Source organism: Theobroma umbraticum, unplaced genomic scaffold (genome assembly GCF_002168275.2).
Source record: "Theobroma umbraticum cultivar Fairchild unplaced genomic scaffold, ASM216827v3 scaffold_86.0, whole genome shotgun sequence".
NCBI lineage: Eukaryota > Viridiplantae > Streptophyta > Magnoliopsida > Malvales > Malvaceae > Theobroma > Theobroma umbraticum.
In genome coordinates, this window is record NW_018397263.1 from 2,940,598 (window position 1) to 2,957,194 (window position 16,597).

At 36.8% G+C, this 16,597-nt stretch overlaps 3 protein-coding genes across 5 annotated transcripts; 1 reads left to right on the forward strand and 2 right to left on the reverse strand.

Moving 5' to 3' along the window:
- Positions 1-200: 200 nt before the first annotated feature.
- Positions 201-4,281, reverse strand: RABC2B (RAB GTPase homolog C2B). Its single transcript, XM_021433483.2, has 6 exons — positions 3,889-4,281; positions 3,721-3,789; positions 2,962-3,027; positions 2,095-2,216; positions 1,069-1,197; positions 201-687 (listed from the first exon to the last, which is right to left on the reverse strand). Exons 1-6 carry the CDS (start codon positions 4,028-4,030, stop codon positions 577-579), a joined length of 639 nt encoding a protein of 212 aa, XP_021289158.1. The 5' UTR covers positions 4,031-4,281; the 3' UTR covers positions 201-576.
- A 2,087-nt stretch (positions 4,282-6,368) lies between these two features.
- On the forward strand, positions 6,369-9,305 carry LOC110420081 (hydroxyproline-rich glycoprotein family protein). The gene is given in 10 exon segments (XM_021433247.2): positions 6,369-6,659; positions 6,750-6,919; positions 7,522-7,598; positions 7,709-7,774; positions 8,027-8,101; positions 8,185-8,259; positions 8,446-8,569; positions 8,572-8,650; positions 8,652-8,689; positions 8,692-9,305. Coding segments are annotated over 10 exon segments (1,008 nt in total). The 5' UTR covers positions 6,369-6,507; the 3' UTR covers positions 8,844-9,305.
- A 288-nt stretch (positions 9,306-9,593) lies between these two features.
- On the reverse strand, positions 9,594-16,597 carry PIP5K9 (phosphatidyl inositol monophosphate 5 kinase). 3 transcript variants are annotated; one of them, XM_021433245.2, is made up of 9 exons: positions 16,356-16,597; positions 14,272-15,673; positions 13,587-13,823; positions 12,702-12,867; positions 12,305-12,415; positions 11,882-12,069; positions 11,415-11,563; positions 10,606-10,765; positions 9,594-10,160 (listed from the first exon to the last, which is right to left on the reverse strand). In XM_021433245.2, the coding sequence occupies exons 2-9, from the start codon at positions 15,531-15,533 to the stop codon at positions 9,887-9,889; spliced, it is 2,547 nt and encodes an 848-aa protein (XP_021288920.1). In that variant the 5' UTR covers positions 15,534-15,673; positions 16,356-16,597; the 3' UTR covers positions 9,594-9,886. The 3 variants fall into 3 exon arrangements, with proteins under 3 accessions (XP_021288920.1, XP_021288921.1, XP_021288919.1); XM_021433246.2 differs by having other exon boundaries at positions 13,587-13,754; positions 14,272-15,678; XM_021433244.2 differs by having other exon boundaries at positions 14,272-15,678.

A 16,597-nucleotide genomic window follows, 5' to 3' on the forward strand; every position in this document is an offset into this window, starting at 1 on the left:
CTAATCTTATTGAGATTTTAATCCAATGCAATTTGGGAGGGACCATGCAGGTTTCCCAATTTCCAGATCCAAGATTCATTATTGCTGATGAACTCCTCCATTATTTCCAATTTCAAAAGACTAATACAATGTTATTTGATTTTTGCTTCATTTAATTTCAATAAAATAGTAAAGCAAAAATGTTAGTCAAATCAGAAGAGGGGAAAAAGAGCTGTGAGTAATACTTTTGCCAGCCAGTCCAAAGTTTAAACAATACCTACAGTCAATTAATCAATGAAAGACATTCGATCTGGTTTTCTACCATGAGTAACAAACTAAAGATTAATCAAGACAAAAACAAAAGGCAAACAAATTTACACGAGTTAATTTGAGTCACAATGATACAATTTAACTATGGCAACTCCATAGGAAAGAACAGCAGTATAGAATCTTGAAAGAAATTCTCATATACATGATTTTGTTCACAATCTGTTAAGGTGGAAGCTTAGAGCCACCAACATGGCTGTGTGGGCTCTTTCTATTGATATATGTCAACCTTTCACGTCGAGGCCTCCGTACCCTCCGTACGGCTGCAATTTAAGAGCAACAGCTACCGCCAGGAGGAGCCTGGTACTCTGGTTTCTGCTTTAAGATGTTTCTCTTTCCTACAGCAGACCCTTCTTCCAAAAGACTGGGAACCTCCATTATCTGAAAAAAAATCCATAGCTGATCAGAACTGAGAGAAGAGATTATGCCATTACACTTTTGTTTTTTAAATCTAAGCCTCTATCCTTGGTAATATAATAATAGTAGAAAGAATTGGATAAATTTGCACAGCAATCCATCATCCAAATTTTTTGTAATGTGCTCATCTAATCCTAAATAATCTAGTCACTTTTTGCTGTCATCATCATTCATGAAGAATCCTTTTGTCTCTTTAAAAAGTTTCGAAACAACCATTCATAATGATTGATGTATATACTGCATGATTCTAGGTCACTTTGAACATGACCCACCAGCAAATAATATTTAATATGTTGTATGTATTACAGGAAAGATATGTGCAAAATTGCTGTCACAGGAAAGTACCTTCAATGCAAGCTCCTCAAAGCATTGTTCCACGTTTTCTCTTGTTTTAGCACTGCATTCAAGAAACATACATCCAAGCTCTTTTGCAAGTGCAATCCCTTCAACTCTACTTACAGCCCTCTCAGAATCCTGAAAATGTAAACAAATTGGATATTTGAAGAAGACCATAAATTAAGCAAATGACTCAAAAAATAAGTCCTCAAATGAGGAAACATAAAATGCAATATCAAGAGACAGGAAATACGAGAAGACTGGTATACCAAAGAAATCAATTTTGCCAAGTTTCTGGAGTTTGAGAGGCAGCTATCGTAGAGAAGGATTACTAAGACAAAATCATTTATCATTGTTCTTCTAGTTCTTTAACCATTTTCCAGGGATTTTCAGGAGTCAGTTTGCAGAACTGAATAGATAGAGATGTAATTGAGAGGACCTAGAGTCCACTTTCATAAGCAACGAAAAGCAAGAGTTAAGGTACCCAATTCAACAGTGAAAGTGACATGAAGTTTTCAAGTCTGCATTAGTATAGATACATCATGGCTAAAGATGAATCATTAAATTGTCTTAAGGTCAGTTTAATTCAAAGTTTAATCTACATGTAACACTCATTTATAACCTTTAGTAAAATAATTTGATGGTTACACCGCAATCCTATGGTTTTTTCTCATGAAATCTTGGATCTACTTTAATCTTGAGAGCACACAATACAGGGAAGAACATGACGAGAGTATTCTAACATTGGCTGAGCAAGGAATTAAGATGAGAATAAAGGCAAGAACCTTGTCGAGCAAGGAATTAAGTTGCAACAGCCGCTGTATGACTAATAGATTTTTTCTTAACAACTTTCTTCCATGAGGTTTCTTCAACATGAAGAAAGCAAAGGAACTCTGCCTCGTAAGATCACAAAATTGCCCATTGACAACTTATTAAGCTATTTTTAACTCTTTCTTTTTGGGGGTGAGCTGTAAAGGGGGTCAATAAATCATCGAAAATTAATTTTGAGGCTTGGAAATAGAACAATAGACTTACTCTATCAACTTTATTTCCAACAAGCATCTTGACACAGTCCTGATTGGTAGAGTAGAGCTCCACTTCTTTGGCCCAAACATCAGACAAATTTGTGAAGGTTTCTCTCCGTGTTACATCATAAACTATAACCAAAGCCAAGAAATATGTCAAACAAATCTGGCAATTTAAACCATGGGCAAGCGAAATATTTTATTCAACACCTTGGCCAGAATTGACAAGAACCACGATTGGTAATTTATTTGGGACAAGAATATAGCTTTTAGGATCCAGCAACCACCATAATGTATTGCTAAGCCAAGACAAAAGTGGCAATTGTTTGTGCCATAAATAAAAACTGCATGGAATTGTAGAACAATCGAACTCCTTCCAATCAGCAAGCAGATTTTCATAGAAAGGATTGACTAAGGCATTGAGAATACAATTACATTATGGAATAAAGGAACACAGAGATGAAATGTGTGTGAGAGAGAAAGAGACCAAATGTGTCCAAACTGCTTTTTGTATGCTGTCCATCTTTCTAAAATAAACTATCATCGCTTTCATTTTTATTAAACAATTTATTACATATTTAATCTATATTTGTCATAATCTTTCAGCACCTATAACCAAACTTGTGCTTAGCCAGTTCAAGAGGATAAGCTTGATCAACATTTTAACATTATGTATGACAATATTCATGACTCTGTCTTCTATAGTGTCATAAGAACCAGTTCCTAATCTTGTTATTGGACACATAAATGATTATGATAGCACTGTGAAATGATATCAGATTGCTAATGATTTGCAACTTGAAACCAGTGACAGGTTCCATCAAACAAAATCAAGAAAGTTGAGTAAGTCATACATGGACTAGAAAGATGAACTTACCAAGTATGATCCCCTGGGCACCTCTATAGTAAGAGTTTGTTAATGTTCTGAACCTTTCCTGTCCAGCTACAAAAGCATTATGGTTCCACAAATCAATCATGATTTCTCCATGTTGCAAGACAATCATTTTAATGCATTTTTAAAAACAAAAAGGTTAATAGCTAATAAAAGATTAAAGAAGCAACATCAAGCTATCCAGGTCAAGAAAGTATTTTCTTCTCACATTTGAAAGGTAGCAACATACCACTGACAACAAACTGAAAACCCAGAAACTCATTTCAACTGATTAATATATCATCAAGTCTACAGGTCTTTTCATCCACACATGGTGTATCTAACTTTCCTGAAATTGGATTTCAAAGTTGATGCTGCAGATGCAGAGTGCAGACATGGTGCCATAAAAGAAAAAGCAGATCAAAACATATTAACCACAAACATTTTTTCCAAGTGTGTAGAACAGTTTTTATGAGAAAAATCAGACAATAATTTGCATGGTAACAGTTTAAGGGATAGGGTAAAAAAAAAGGTCAATATCCAAGCAGCCAGCATTAGAACAATACGAATAGAGCTCGGATGACTGATGCCAATGTCACAGTAATGTATCAGCGAACATTAAGTCAGTAAAAATGAGTTCTCTTCTATGTAAAATAGAAAAATCAATTGACTTCAATTAAACTGAAAGATGCTGACAAAAGATCCAAATTTGAAACTCAAAGACTAAAATGAAAGAATAAAACGACATTCCCAGGAGTTTCATACCAGTATCCCAAATAGTAAGCTTTAACCTCTTCCCACCAACTGTTAGCAACTTGATCTTAAAATCCACACCTACAACATAGATTCAACCAAAACCCAAATCACATTTAACTATAAAACCAATCAAAGATCCAGTGAGAAAGTAAAGAAAATAAAGAAGACAAGTGTTACCAATGGTTGGTGCTAGATCTTCTACAGAAGCTGAAATGAAGCTAACAAGAAGACTACTCTTGCCGACACCCGAGTCTCCGATCAACAAGATCTTGAATGAAAGATCATAGCTTCCACTACTTTGCCCTGACGATGATCCCATCTCAATTCTTTCTATCCAAAAACCAAAACCCAACTTTTAAAATCTCTCCTTTTGCTCTTCTTTTCAAAGTCTCTGTTGTATCCAATGATGATCACCCCCCCAAAAAAAAAATGAAACCTAGGGCGAGAAAATGAATGGCTTCTTTCTCTCAAAAGTACAGTGAAAAAGAAATGTAGTAATATATAATGAAAGAAAAAAAGAAAGAGAAAGAGGGAATCAATGCCTTCTTTGAGACAGAAGCTAAAGGAAAACGGCTAACTGGGGAACACCTGACACCAACGTTATTCTTTTCTTTTTCTTTTTTGTTTTCTGTCTCTTTTTCATGGGCACGATGTCGTTTTTGGAGGGAGATCGGGTTGTGTGCTTTTGGGAGGGTCCTACAGTTGGAATAGGACCGACGTGGCACGCGGGAAGACTGGAGCGTGGACAACACTTTCCAACCGTCTGGTGGAGAGGTGCTTTCACGGGAGACATTGAGGAACTGTTTGGATCAAGGTCTTAATTAAGAAGTAAACAACAAGGATTTTATTAAGCTTTGTATCTAATCATATCGTCTTGGAAATTTATTTTTCAAATATCCCTTCTTTAATTAAAACCCATTTTTTATCAATTAATATTTCAATTTTATGAACAATAGAGGAAAGAAATTTTAATTTTATTTTATTTTATTTTATTTTTATAAATTTAAACAAACATAATTATTACCACATTAGCCCTAAATTAGTGAGCTGTATTAATTTCAAATTTAAAATTTGATGATTATTTGTTTAGCATAGCTTAAATTTTGGGTCTAGGCATATTTCCTAAAGCGATGGGACGTGATAATCATCATAAACAGCTTGCATATGCGTAGCTAAAAACAAATATAAAATGTTAGTTTGGTTATATTCAAATTATAATATAATATATAGTGTATGTTATTAATTTAGAGGTGATATATTCACACCGAAATCTTGCTAATGTCAGGTTTTGGAGATTCTCCATAAATGCCTGTAGCTACCCACTTTTGCTTATTAGCTTCTAAGGGAAAGGAATAAGGTTACGCGGTTGCTCCAAGCAATATATATTCAGAAAGGGTATAAAATCTGGTTTAATGAAGAACAAGAAGATATTCATGGCAAAATAAACAAGAAAGTGATAAAAACCCTTGACCTGTTCGTGTTGAAGTTTGTTGAGAGTCCCTTCCTTTAGAATCCAAGAAAGCACCTCGTGCATGTATATACCAGTGAGAGCAACAGTGATCATCATCACCAAATTAATCAAACATTGTTACACAAAATCAAAAGTTAGGAATATCAGTGCATTAATCTTTAGTTAGTTGTCACTGTTCGTGGCATGCCTCACAAGCATGTTACTCATATTTTTATAGCTCCGAGTATGAAATAAAACTAACATTTTAAGTTAGGGTTAATTTTCTTTTAAAGTCGATAATATTCGTAGGTGTAGAGATTCAAACGAATTTTAAGAGTTGCTAAATATAAATCCCAATACATATTACATGAAATTAAGTAAGCTGTTGTCGTTATTAATTTATTAAATAAAAATTATAATCATGTGCTTGACGCACGTATTACTGTTTAAAATTCATATTACTCAACAGGAAAAGATGACAGAAGAAGCCATGTTGGGAGATTAGTGAAAGGTATAAAGTTTGTCCAAAGTTTCAGTGAAGCATTAAGAATTAAGAATTGTTTTATGATCAATTTTCGATAGACATGGGGAATGAGTCAGCACAATAAGATTTGAGACAGAGAGTGGCCTGCATGTTTGGGCAGGGCACAGCAACGAGGGATGCTTTACTGGATGTGATAATTGCGCTTTCGCTATCTACAACCTCATATTTTGGGTAATGTAAAGTGAGAAACAAGCGTGCTGATTTTAAAAACGAGGTTTAATACACTTGGATCATATTAAAGCAACAGGCATCATTACAACTATTCTGGCAATTATAATACCAATACCTACAACTGGCTTATTGTATATGTGCATGGGGCCATTTCCTATCGAACTTTAAAGCATTATGGTCCAAGTTGTTAAGTGTTAGGCCATGCTTTTGCCAGCCTTGTGGGGCGGGGGGCAAACGAGTTTAGGAATTGGACCATTTCTAGCCTTTGACTTTGGGATTTATCCGAAAACCCACAAAAGGTTCAACAGTCCTAATACTTGTGACATAGGGCTCATTGACTCGATTGGCCTCAACAGCCATGAAAGTTCAGATTTCTTGGGCCCAGAAACCCAATGATTGCATTTTACAAATTGGGCCAATCTCCCAATGGGCCTGGTTTGTATTTTCACATTTAAAGGCCAACCACCCCTCGGCTCCCTTGAAGGGATTTGCCACCGCCACTTCCTCGACGTGACCTGGCAACGCCAAATCGTCAGTTAGATCAGCAGTAGTTCCAGTGTAAGCAAAAAGGAAACCCCCAAATTGAAACCCTAACAAGCGAGGGAAAGCCAAAGGAAGAATCGAGAGCAACATGGACAGAGACTGGGGCTCCAAACCCGGCTCCGGAGGCGCTGCCTCCGCCCAGACGGAAGCCATGGACCGTCGTGAGCGCCTTCGTAGACTCGCCCTCGAGACCATCGACCTCGCCAAAGATCCGTATTTTATGCGCAACCATCTGGGCAGGTAAAATTTATCATCCAATTTCTCCCTCTTTTATACTTAAAGTTCGATTTTTTTTGCCTTAAAGAGTAAATGTTCTATTCAATTGGGCAGTTATGAGTGTAAGCTTTGCTTGACGCTACACAACAATGAAGGGAACTACTTGGCACATACTCAAGGGAAGCGGCACCAGACCAATTTAGCTAAGAGAGCGGCGCGTGAGGCTAAGGAGGCTCCCGCTCAGCCTCAGCCTCACAAGCGTAAAGTTTCCGTTAGGAAGACAGGCATGTCTCTCTTATCATCCCCCTGTTCTTTGTCAATTTTGGTTATTGTTGGTTTTTGTTCCTTGTTAGCATGAAGTTAGTGTCTTGTACTTAAAGTTACGCGTTAAAAATCTAGTGCTATGTGTATTAGTAGTTTTAAGGTTTGATTTTGTGGACTAAAATGAATTGAGATTATGTAGAAAACGTATAAATGAGTTTCTTAACGGCATGCAAAATGGGTTTTCAGAAAGAAATCTCACTTTCAAGTAAGGAACATCTTAACATATATTGGTTACAACGTATCCAAATGGCTTAAGATAAATGCCTTAATGTATCAACTTACACAAAATTAGCAATTTATTGCTAAAGCATCTGATACATTCACAAGGTTTATACATTCTTTTCGCGCACTAGCAAAAGCTTTAACTTCTAAGTTACTAGAACCATTCCAAAATACTGAAGAAAATCCTTTCTAAATCTTATATTACTTTTTAACAATCCTTGTTTTGAGCATTCAAATTTGCATCTGAAGCAATCTCAAGCTTTTTGTATATCTTTTCGCAGAGTCTCCTTATTTGTTTCTTGACTTATAAAAGTTAGCTCATTTGTTGTTGTTCATGCAGTCAAAATTGGCAGGCCGGGGTATCGTGTGACAAAGCAATATGATCCAGAGACAAAGCAGAGGTCTCTTCTCTTCCAGGTGCATATTATTTCCAGCAGCAATTGTATTGCTTCAAAAAATAGCTTCTTCTTTTTTTCTTCAATCCTTCCATTTATTTGTGGAAAATGATCGTTTGGTGTTTCATGCAGATTGAATATCCTGAAATAGAAGACAACACAAAGCCAAGGCACCGTGTTATGTCGTCATATGAGCAGGTTTGACCCTATTTTTTTTTTTTTTAACCTCATAGTCTTTTCGTGGTTAGAATAATTCATGATTGCTTCCCATAGTTCCTCCCTCCTTTATTTACAGTTGCACTTGTTCATGTTTTCATGCTACTCCACTTTTTATTTATTTATTTTTATTTGGTCCTTTGCAAGCGATAAAACCCAAACTTCACATTGTCCCAACACTTAATCTAAAGCAAAATCTAAACCTTGTTTCATTTTTACTGTTTGTGGATGCAGAGAGTGCAACCTTTTGATAGGAGATATCAGTATCTCTTGTTTGCAGCAGAACCATATGAGATCATAGCTTTCAAGGTACGCCGATCACAGTACTTCCCTATAGATTCATTTAGATTATGCTTAGCATTTGTGCGTATATATTTAATTTACCTTTTCAGGTCCCTAGCACAGAGATCGACAAATCCACTCCCAAGTTCTTCTCACATTGGGATCCAGACTCAAAAATGTTCACGGTTAGTTTAGTTGACATGAGCTTTACTGCTTCATATGTTTATCTCTTTTTTCTTCTCCCTCTTCCACCTGCACCTGGTAAACTCTGTGGCAGGTTTAGTTGCTAATTTTACATAAAAGCTCTGATAATTTTTCAAAAATTTTTTAGATAGTATCTTACTTTTTTTTGGGCATTTATCAACATGCAGCTGCAAGTATATTTCAAAACTAAGCCACTAGAGGCAAACAAACCTCCACCTCCCCCTCCAGCCAATGGTACTGCAGCGCCAGGTGCTCCTCCAAGGCCTTTGCCCCCACCACCTCATGCTCCACCGCACCACCCCCTCCACCACAAGGACTGCCTAATCCTCCTAGAGCCCCTCCACCTCCAGTGCCTGGTTCATTACCACCTCCGCACACCCATGGGAAATGGTCCTAGGCCTATGCCTCCTGGTGAACTCCTATAGCCCACCCCCCACCTCCTGGGGGTAGTGGGACAATGGCAAATTTCACTCCTAGGCCTCCAACGATCCCTCCTCCACAAGGTTTTCCTGGTCAACAGATGCAGGGCCACCCACCCCCGCCACCTCCTAACATGGGACTGTAGGTCACCGGGCATGCAGTGTCTTGATAGTCTTATCTCTATGAAAGATGTATGCAAATTAGCGCATTTTTGAATCATTTATGGGTCAGATAAGTTAAAACTGGTAATTGGGTGGTTATTACCTGGGCAAAAAAAAACACTCAAGAGTGTCCTCAAGATGTATCTTTGTTCCAGTTCGCGCTACATTGGCTATACATGTCAGTGCGATTTGCTTGAAGCAGCCTATTGCTAAAGATCTTAACACTTGCAAGGCGTTTTACAGCTCTTTTTCAACGGTCTTCAATGGTTGAAAGCGGTGTATAGATCATTGATTTGGAAAAAATATCAATGTCTGCAAGTTGTGAGTTCAATGAAGGTTATATTCACGTCTAGGCGGCAGTACCAATTGAAGTTAATTTTTGAACTGAGCTTAGAAAATGAATGAATTGAAGTTAATGGTTTGGTTTTAAACATGGGAATTACGTAGCTTTCTTTTTCATACCTAGTTTTTAGACTGAGATCCAAAATCCAGAATCGATTAGCCTGCTACCCAACCGTGTTTATACGCAAATTTTGAAATAGAAACCGGGGATGAGAGATGAAGTTGAAAGTCTAACAAGTGGTATTATTCATGCTCAAAATAGTTAGTTGCTCCTTTTGACTCTAGCTCACACATGCCCTATAGCCAGGAGCAAGTTAGAAAGTCGATAAATGTCCCTAAAAACTTCTTTGAAAACTCAACTTGTCTATTGTAATTAACATAAAACGCATGTATACCAAAAAGACGAAAAAGAAACTTATTTAAGGTCCAAAGAAGAGAACAGGAACCGGAAGCATATGCTCCAATAGTGTCATAAAACAGAAGAAAACAATTGCAGGGAACTATAACTCACTATAATACACGAAGATTAAAATCGGCCCCTAAGAGCACATCTTTACAAGTACTTTACATCACTGGACATGACCATCTCCAACAAGTATTTCAGCATTCCCACTCACAGCATTGGGAACATTTGCCATCTTTCGACAGCTCACAAGAGGGGCACAATAGGGACCCAAAGCTCAAGTCAATTCTTAGTGGAATTTGGGGGAAATACCTTCTGAATAAAGTTCAAGAATCGTTGCGAATAAAATGTGGGGTCCACAGCAGAGATGGATACAGAATCAAACTGAAGAGATTTGTAGGCATGTTCAATCTTCTTGGTCATGTTATATTCTTGCAAAATGTCGATGATACCAAGATACAGAACAACGTCATATGCTTCGTGGAATGTGTTTTCTTCTTTTCCTGGAATCTGCTCAGCCCTTGCTGGCATGTTCACACCTAGCTGGATTTGGAGTCTGTTCAACAAGTGATAAAGAATTAAAAATTATCCCCCCCACCTCCAAAAAAAAAAAAATGATTAAAAATCAAAGTTCATACACTGCAAGAGAACTCAATATCTAGTCAATTTATGCATAAATATTTACATCACTTTCAATCCCTCGTCTCTTAGTTTAGACTTCAGAAAAGATTGCTCTTACAAAAAGCAGAGCACAAAAGAACCTTGCCATAGCTATAGCAATAGGCAACAGATTTATTTTTCAGCTTTTCCAACATTTCTAGAGGTATCTAACTACATATCTGTACTATCCCTCCTTGGTTCTGTTTCTATGATCCCTCCCAGCAGGGATTATACAAATAAAATACCCAAATCCACGAAGGCAACAATAACGAAACTTATTCTTGGCCTTCCGACGTTGCAAGAATGGAACAACACCATCATGAGGTGATAAGATATCATACCTTGCTGTACCAGGGAGAAGGAGATCTACTTCCTCGTCACCTGCAGCTGATGCTCGCAAACGTCTTCCCCGTATATGAGAACCCGCAACAATACTATTGTCATCTGTCCCACGGGGGACCAATACAAGGCCTTGTGGGTAGTTGGAGATTTCATCCTCTTCTGAAATATGAACACCAAGGGATTTTGGAATCAGTCTGCTGTCCTATAGGATGATGCAAAAGTAGTAGGCATGCAAGAAGTTGGATCAGATAATTTTGATTGCATAGACCAGATTCCACGGGTGTGAACTACCTACCATGCATAACATATATCTGGTTCTATCACCGGCCAATGATACTACATGCCATCTTAAAGTACCCAACAGCTATTAAAGTCAAAATAGTAAGGAGTTAATTTGGTATCAACCTCATGTCTTATTTGATGTAGTTTGTTGTTTCAAATATGTCCTTAGTAGGGTACTTATCTAACCTCTTTATTCTGGGTTCTATCAGAGGTAAACTGATAGTATACCCATTGTCATGTATGTAAATGATTTTGGGAAAAAATGCCGTCTCATCGTTTTTTTTTTTTAAATTTGTAGTGTAATAAACCACATCTTCAAAAATTGTAATTCAATCGGTCAGAATGTAATTATTCTCTCTTCCCAGACCCTGCCACACAGTCACCTGATCCCAATAACGCTTAAAAGAATTATAAATCTTAAAATCCTGTTCAAAAAAATAAACAGAAAAGACAGTATATTACGTCAAACAGATTGAAGAAGCTAGAAAATACTACCAACAGAAGATCAAATTTTCATAATGCCCACCTTCCTCTGCAACACTTCCCAATCCATCTGCTCTGTTGTAGGACATGAGAGACCTCAAATGCTGAGGTGCTCGGTAATGCACACCAAGCAAAAGGCTATAATCCATAATGCGTTGTGCTTCCAAAAATTTACTGTCAATCTCTATTTGCCTGCATAAAAATATATACAAGTGTGATAAAATCATGCTTTGAAGGTAAACAGATTATATAGCAATGCTCTTTCAGTAGGATAGAAAAGAAACAAATTTTGGATCTTGAAAACTGTCCATTTATGTTCTCAGAACTGGAAGGTAAACCAAATCTTGGACTAATACAGAAATTATTGCGAAAATATTTTACTAAAAAAGGATTAATAGTAATATTACTCCTATGAAATGAACAATTCACATCACCAAGTGATACACCAAGAATATGTCAACTTCAAAAAGTAGGATAGTATTGACATCAAGCTACAAATCCATCCGTTACCTTAATAAAGCTTCTTGCCAAGAAGGTTCCAAATAAAAGCAGTAGTTGAGATCCAAATCTTTAAGTGTTGTGTTCTCATCAATTTCAACATTGTCTGCGGAACGCCCTAGGGATGATCCTTTCAAGTCAAATCTTCTATGAATCCTTAACTCAGTGCAGAACATATTTCCCATCACTACAAAGCGAAACTGCAAGAAGGATACAGTTTATGGTTGTTAGCTTCTCATGATCAAAAGGCATTCCACAATCTTGAAGGAACCTTTCATTATATACCATGAAATAAGCAATGGAAAACATAGTCCTTAGTCAAAGTACTTAACAATAATTTTATTCAAGTGGATTCAGTGAAACCACCTTATTAAAGTGTATGGACTGAGGTAAAAAGCCCTCTTGCATAGGAAAGAACTGTACTCTGCTTATTACCTTTTGACCACTTGATGGTTTGATTCTGTGAAGACCAAAGAATTTTGTTATGAGTGTGTTCTCATAGGACCTCACATGATGATGATAGTTTGGAAGCATTCTTAGAAGAACCTATAAGCAAGAACTCAGTTAATAAAACCTGCAATGACCTGGGAAAAACGAGGGACAGAAGAGGAACAAGAAACAGAGACAGCTTGACATTGCAAATACATTGCAGTAAGGTATTGGTTTTTAATAAAGGAGCTCGAAAAGTAAAGAGTTGCATACTGTGATGAATGTCTATTGCAGAATTGACATGCACAATTACGAATTGGAGCAACCAGTGAGCATTATAGTACTTACTCGAGCTAGTTCCCAGAAAATATAAATAAACAAGGTAAAAATGGAGATTGCAAACCTTTACTTCAGATTTCCGGAGTGTCTTAATCATGTAACGGTCATCTTGAGACAGAAAAAAGATACTACCACTTTTCCCAGGAGAAGAAAGTTCTCTGAGAGCATCATTTCCACAAATGGACATCATGTAGTCAGCAGCATCAATTTTGAACATCTCCCTTAAATTTCTGCAGTGAGTTTTGTATATGTCACATGGGAAACAAAAGTAGTACAATATCCACACAAGATAAGTTAAAAACACAAAATGAAAGAACAAAGATGCAGGCAATTTTACTTTCTGAAAATGTATTCATCTAATAGAGAACTTTCTAAAGAATACCAGTGCATCACATAATACCCAAAGATGCAGCTTGTATAGGGTACCAAAAGAATAAAACTGAAAAAATCATAGATAGATGTAAGAGGTACTCCTGTAACATAGTATGTTCAGCTTTTAAGGAACGGACTGACACTAGCATATAGGATTTCAAAAGCTCTACATATCTTGCAGATAAGACTATTACTATTTATAAACATCAAAGTGCAGGAAAAACTTAATACTAGTAAATCTCTACAAGAGTTTGCCTCTCCACATAATATGTTTCTCAATTGGCAGGACATACATCTGACCAAAATGTCATTCACCCCAAAATTATCATCAATTTTATGGTCTATCAAAATATATTCTTTTTAAGAATAAAAACAATTAAAATTTTAAACACTTTCTTTTTAAAAGAAACATGCCACTAGAAAGGTTTGATTTCTAAAAGGTCATGTAATCTAAGTTGCAGATAGACCAAACTTTCAAACTGAAGGTCTGATAAATTCCCAGTGACTACATAAGAAAAAATATAATGAGTGCACACACAAATTCTCCATATTTTAACAAAATGGAGGTATCTCTAACCTGAAAACCATTGGGCAGTAATCTTTCCACTTAAAGTCTTCTGATTGATGGGGTGGTGTCAATTGTGACCCTTCTTTAGGAAAATTCATCCAAAAGCTTGCTCGGGGGCCAAAGTCTGATGCTCTAACTTCTCTTCTCTGTACAGGTGTAATTTTCCCCACAGTGTATCTGGCCACATCTAACTCATATTCAGCAATAGATTTTCCAAAACCATGTGATTGCAAATTAAGTGAAGACCTGACATTGATTCTCCACCATGAGAAACGTAATGTATCTTTCTGTGCATTCTTTGTAAAGGATACAGAAATTTTAAATTACTATTAAGAAAAGTTTTTATGTAGTAGCTGCAACTGATTCACAAGCACACATAAATAGTTAATCTATTATCCTGAAGAGAGAAGGCCATTTAGATTCTTAGTTTATACTCATTCATTGAACCACTTCACACATCTCTACTAGTTTTTTATTAACATCTATAAGGACATTAAATTACAACAGCTGTTCAAACTCCAGTCCGGACAAACTATACAACGGGCACCAGAGAGAATAGAATTCATTATCCCATGATGATTGCAAAACCAGTAATAAATTTTAGCACAGTAAACAAATGACAAAATCAAGAGCCATAATTGTCTGATACAAGGAAAAGGGTAACTAAGCATAAAAGTTAAAACAAAGGACCGACCTGATTCCAAGCTGCAAGCTGAGCATTAAATCATAACTTCTGTGGCCTTTAATGATTGTTTCACCAGGCCTCTTAATATCTTTTGCTAACTTTTTTTGTCTCCGTTTTGCTCTTCTGGAAGATGGTGAAAAACTATTATTTAATACAAGCTCACTAATTAAGACTCCTTGCATGTATTCACGTTCTAAGATTGGTGCATTTGTTTCGCTCCCCTTTTCTCCCCCTTCTATAAAAGAATCAGATAACTCTAATGATGAATTGTGCCCAATCACTTTTTCTATAGATACCTCTAGACTCCAACGTCTTTCAAGGGAAACATTTCTGTTGCGAGACTGCTCAAGATTTAATAAGTTTCCTTCTGAGAGCTTATTGGAATTACGATGAGATACCCGGTTGCCACCAACCTTGATGCTTCCCATGTCTATAGAAGAAGCATGGTGGATATGTGCATGGATCTGCTTTCTCAAATCTGGTAACAATCCTCTTTTTCTGAGAGCATTGAGGTAAACTCCCTGTAAGGCAGGAAGCCGGCTGCCCTTTGGATAAAATGATCCTTTTCCATCTTTTAAACCCCGTGTCCAAGTTCCTAAATAGCAACCACCATCACTCCAAGTATAAACTCCAAATCCATGCATCATTCCATTTAACCAGCTTCCTTCAAAGGTGTCTCCATTTGTCCAAGTGAGAGTCCCTTTGCCTGACATTTTCCCACCTTTCATATTCCCTAGATAAACATTTCCATTGGCCCAAGTATATTTTCCAGGACCTTCTGTTATTCCCTGGATCCAAGAGCCTTCAAACACATCTCCATTAGGATAAACTTGATATCCTAAACCATGTTTGAGATTCAACTTCCATCTCCCCTTATAAGTCAATTTGTTAGAGCCAATATATGTCCCTGTACCATGCATATAACCACCTGAGAATTCACCATCATAAGCAGTTCCACAAGGCCATTGTATTTTGCCAGTCCCATGCCTCATCCCACAGCTCCACTCCCCCTCATACACACAACCACCTTGCCAAACATACTTTCCTCGACCTTCTGGTACGTTGCCAAGCAATGACCCAGAATAAGAGTCCCCACTGGGAAGCAAGAGTTCCCCAACTCTAAATCCAGCAGTCTCAGAACTATGGACAGCATCACCATTAGTTAGTATAGAACCGTTTTCTATATCAGTAATTGCATCAAGAGATTTTGTTCTTTCTGCACGAGAAAGTGCTCCTTCCACGTTTTCAACAGTGGCCACAGGACCAGACATGCATAATGCCCCAAAAGGTTACAGTTTCTTACAAGATAAATTACGTCAACTCCAAGGTTCTCATTCGAGGACAGATTACACAAACAAAGAGATTCTTACCATAAGATTCTGATGACAATACTTTCGAAATTCTCCTTCCTCTGATCTAAGAATAAAAGAAACAATCAGACTATTCGTTAGTAGCAAAGCAAATTATTCCAAGAGCATAAAAAGACATTCTACAACAGGTGAAACAGTGAAAAAAAATCCCTACTTCATGATGAATTCACATTGTAAAATCAAAAGAAGTGAAAGCGAGTGCTTAATTGAAGCAGGTAACAGGGTACAGTAAATTTTATATGGAAATCACTCTCTAAAATCATCTACATACACAAATAAGAGTCGAAAAAAATTAAATTAATTAAATTTTCATAAAAAAAAAGCTTAAAAATTCCCGATTCAATAACTACATAAGAAAACAAATAAAAACCAACTCCAAGCACAAAATTTTTAAAACACTAACTCATCTTTTAGCTCATTTTCTTCTCTACTCATTTACAACGACTTCAAATCTTTCTAAATTTATTTACCAATGCTACACAAAAATCCATCGCCTAGCAAACAAAAATATAATTAAAGAAAATGAAAGACCAAAACTATTTTAACTTACATCACAAAAACAAAAAAGTTTCAAGAAATCAACAAAATCCACCAGTTTTTCTATCGTACATGAATCAACTCATATGAAACTAAAACATTGAAGCATCATTACGGTTATACGTATATGTCGCATATTTGTTCGTATGTACGTACAAAACTGAGGAAAGAGAAGGCAGAGAGTACCTTTCAAGAAAAAGGAGAGAATCAACGACGAAAGCAAAAGTTGCAGCAAAGCAAAGAGAAAAGAAACGGACTGTAACGAAGAAGTAGAAGATGCGTTGCTGTTTTTAAAAGCTGACAATCTAAAACGCTCTCTCTCACTCTCTTTCTCTGGCGTTCGCTTTGGAAAACCAATCTTTTCGATGGTGACGATTTCGGTTCGAATCTCAAAGCTAAAAACAAGAACCAAAAATCAGTAAGCAAAC